Genomic DNA, 4120 nt, shown 5'->3' with positions numbered 1-4120 from the left:
GGTTCGGCGCGTTCGCGTTTCGCTCTCTCGTTCTCTCGCCCCGACGAAGGCGCGTCGAACCGCGCTCGCGGTGTGTCGCGTGTGGAGAGTGTCAGAGTCTGGCCAGAGATCCTGTAATCAGAGACTGGCCATAAGAGTTCGTCAAATTGCCGCGAGTGCGAGAGAAACACAGGCTATCTTTGCGATCGTAGAAGAGTGAGAGATGGCCTATGGCTTCTCTCTCGCTCGCGGGAATTTGACCGAACTCTTGTGGCCAGTCTCTGATCACGGGGTCTCTAATATCCGTATTCATAGTCGTTCCTCAATTCTCAAGGTTAGTCTGTCTTTGTCTCGCTACTACGTTTTACCATACGCGAGACAAAGACAAACTACCCTTGAGAATTGAGGAACGACTATGAATACGGATATAAGTCTGGCCAGCGGACCAGTTTCGGCCAGACTCGGATTAGAGGGATTCTAGTCGCGTGTGCTCGATTAATCGCGCGCATTTTTCGCGAGTGAGTGTCGTGAAAGGACAGCGGCGAGGCGGGAGGAGCAATGGAGGAGCAGGAGGCGCGGGAGGAGGAGAAACATCATGAGTGAGTAACTTGTTATTTCTAATTATTGATCGACATGTTACGCGATTGATACGTGGCTCGAATGTCACGAAGTCATTTTATTGAAATTCTGAATCCCCGCTCGGCCGAAGAGAGGGTTTCTCTTCTCAATCGAGATCGAATTCTACTTTGCCGACGGTGAGTACTTTACCATCGGTGGCTTCGGTAACATCGTCGGTCACAACGCGCGCGTTATCCGTTGGCACACCTTCGCGCGCCTGACATCAGGTCAGTTGGCGCGACGGCAGGGCGAGTTACCGGTCGTTTGTTCGCGATTCGCTCCCGAGCTTCCTCGAGTAGCGTTTAATTCGCGCCTGATAATTCGCGTTTCGAATCGCGCGAGTGTCCTCCAAAATCGTGATAACGTTACAGCCGTTTCGATCTGCCGACTGGCTCTCGATTGTCTCGATGCGGAACGCGTGCTGGACAACTACGCGCCCCAATTTCGGTGAGTGAGACGCTCTTTAGGCTTTCGCCCGGTTTCACCAAACGTCGCTTAAACCTTGATCTTAGCTTAATTCGAGTTTGTCTCTTTCTAAAGGAACAGTTGGAAAGAGACAAAGAACGAAATCAGCTAAGCTACAAGTCGAACAATGTTGGTGGAACCGGACCTTATGTGTTTAAAGTTTTAGTGGCGCCCTAATAGGTTTCTTCTCACGCAAATTGGAATACTATTTTAATTGCTCGGATAAAGAGAGAAGTGTGAGGTAAAGCCGCAAATTCCCGGAATATCTTACCCCACAATCGTGCTTTAAGTAAGCTGTAAGCCCTAAGCCGTAAGAAATTAGCCAATCGCAGACATTTATTTTCCTCACTCTCACCTGTGATTAGTGAAATTCTTACGGCTTAAGGCTTACAGCTTACTTAAAGCAGGGTTGTAGACCAACACTTGGTGCCCATCTACAATAGAGATTTAAACCCTAAGCCTTAAGAAACTGACTAATCGCAGTCGCGTGTTCCACTCATACTTGATCGTGATTGGTCAATTTCTTAAGGCTCAGGGCTTAAATCGTCTATTGTTGACTGGGACTTACTTGTCACGGTATTATTTGCGACGGACGATGTAGCTGAGACTAGAAAATGAGCGTTGACGTCTCTGGTTTCCTTTTTCTTGATCACGTAACTACGTGGCATTTAAGAATGGACACTTGTATGTTCGGCTACGTGCATACATTGTATAGAATGTATATACTTACAGTTCGGTCGGCCAAACAATTCATTCGTCGCATTCAACAGTGTTTCTCTGATTGTGCCACTTTTACCCTCTAGATGGAGACAGACTTAAGCCCGCTTTACACGATCTATAATTCGCAACAGAATTCGAGACAAAATTCCATTTTTAAATTAAATTATTACAATATTTTAAATTATGTATCGTGTAATACAGAAAACATTTGAACAATCAGAATTATAATTATAATGCTCCAATTTTGTAAATAGAAAAGACGCATCAAATATGTGTAGTGCATAAAAATGCGTGATTGATTAATTGTATCTGGTCTAATGAAAAACCTTAAGCATTGATTGCTGTGAGTATTTATGTCCAATCGGCAGGGAAAACGGACCTCATCCATATGTAAATGTTATAACCTACACTAACTTAATCTACAAACATATGTCAATTTAATATATGAAATTATAAAATAGAATTCTATCTTGAATTCTGTCGCGAATTATAGATCGTGTAAAGTGGGCTTTAAACAGTATCTCGTGTTTAAAATACACACAATTGGGTATAATAGAGACGGAGAATGTAAATGTAATTATCATATATATTTAGTTTTAGGTGAACGTATCATATGTTACAATAAATTTTTGGAACGTGGGACTTGGCAATACCAGCTTGTCCCACCAATAAATTAAAAGAAACATAGATTAATCGTCAAGCGAAAATGACTAGGGCGGTGAATTTGGATTCTCCATTTCTCTGGGTTTCGTTTTCTCGATCGCCACAATGTGACCGTTGTGCACCTGCATGACCGGGCCTCGTATTATAATACATTCGTTTTACGGCTACTTATTAATTGTCTAAGGAAGAGGTAGCGCTTGGATAATTTTGCAAGCGTGCTAAAGCAATGTGCAAATCTGAGGTGTTTTTTTTTCAATCCAAATATTAATTTTATTCGGCACGCAAGACTTTTCAACGCGTCATTTCTCGCGTCTGACATCACAAACAATTACAGCAGGGATGGGGAGCCATAAAAGTGAGACATGAAACAAAAATTTAACATGTTAGCTGGTATAATGCGGATTGAATGTGCATTGCCATTTATTTCGACACAAAACAATTCATAGAAGTGTCCCGTAACTCGAAAGTCGTACGAGCTTTTTTCATCGTCCGATGATACGATGAGATAAAGACAATCCCATGCGAGAGACATTTATAATAGCCGTCCCATTAATGAGCGAAGCCGAGTCCAGTAGGCACGTAACTATTTTGAACATATTAAAATTAGTTATTTACCTAAAACCGCGCCTAATTATGTAAACTTTTTATCTTTCGGAATTTCCTTAAGGCTATTTTCCTCGATTGGGTCTTAACAGAAGCGAAAAAGATTACGCAAATAAAAATTTCGAACGTCGCCGCGATAGGCAAAAACATTTTGCAGACGACAAACGCGTCTTGAGGAAAGAAACGAGAGCGTCTCGTCTCGACGTGCGTGTCGTTGAATATTAAACGATACTATAGACATAGTTAATACTAGACCGGGCATGAGACGCCAGATCTGAGGCTCAGGTGGAAAGGGATAAAAAGTAGGTGCCGTCCACCTTTCTCTCTCTCTCTCTCTAACGAGAAGAATAAAAAGAGAAAGGTTGACGCGGCACCTACTTTCTGTCCTTTTCTACCTAACTTCATTGCTTAAAAGATAACATGCTCGGTCTAGTATTACTATGTCTATGAACGATACAACCCGAAGGGGGGGGGGGGAGCTCGCGGGTGCGCAAACAAGCGCGGCGGAGCGCCGCGATGAAACGCGTGACGGATCGGGGGATGATGCGGTTTTCGGCGCATCGGAAAAACTTTATTGTCGTAATCCCGCGGCGTCGATAAACCCATTAACCGCGCGTCGCGCGTAATGTATGCGACGGAACGTAATAAAAATCGACTTACACGCGCGCACGCGTTTCCATCGGCCCGGCCGGCCCTTTTCGGTGTCGCTAAAAGTTTAATCAAAGTCAGATTAGCCGCGCCCGCCCCTCCGCCCCTCGCCCCGCTCACCCTCGCCGCCCCGTCAGCCACGACACCGGGGGTGCAAGACTCGGGGATCCACGGACCCGGTTTTATTAAACGGGACTTGATTAGGGGTTGCCGAGATCCTTTCAGAGTTTGTTTTCAACTGGTTTTCACGACGGCGCTTTCATTACGCGCGCTTCGCATAATTGACGCGATCGTTCGCCTGGCGGAGGCGCGAGGAGGGAAAAACTTTGCCCACTCGGCCTCCTCGGATCTCTTTTTATCTGCGGCGATCGACCCCGCGCCCCCGTGGATCCCGCTGATTTGTTTGCCAAATCTCTCTCTCTCT

The 4120-nt window shown here is 45.1% G+C and overlaps 1 protein-coding gene across 2 annotated transcripts in view; it reads left to right on the top strand.

Annotated features, from left to right (window-relative positions):
- Positions 1–268: 268 nt before the first annotated feature.
- LOC105564959 overlaps positions 269–4120 on the top strand; it is a 128278-nt gene continuing 124426 nt past the window's right edge. For both annotated transcript variants that reach the window (XM_012017751.1, XM_012017750.1), the window contains exon 1: positions 269–578. In XM_012017751.1, coding sequence (XP_011873141.1) covers positions 575–578 — 4 coding nt within the window. In that variant the 5' untranslated portion in view covers positions 269–574. The remainder of the gene's footprint in view (positions 579–4120) is intronic.

This window comes from Vollenhovia emeryi, unplaced genomic scaffold (genome assembly GCF_000949405.1).
Source record: "Vollenhovia emeryi isolate VEMERY1.0 unplaced genomic scaffold, V.emery_V1.0 DF939157.1, whole genome shotgun sequence".
Taxonomy (NCBI): Eukaryota; Metazoa; Arthropoda; class Insecta; order Hymenoptera; family Formicidae; genus Vollenhovia; species Vollenhovia emeryi.
This window is presented reverse-complemented; position numbering and strand designations above follow the sequence as displayed.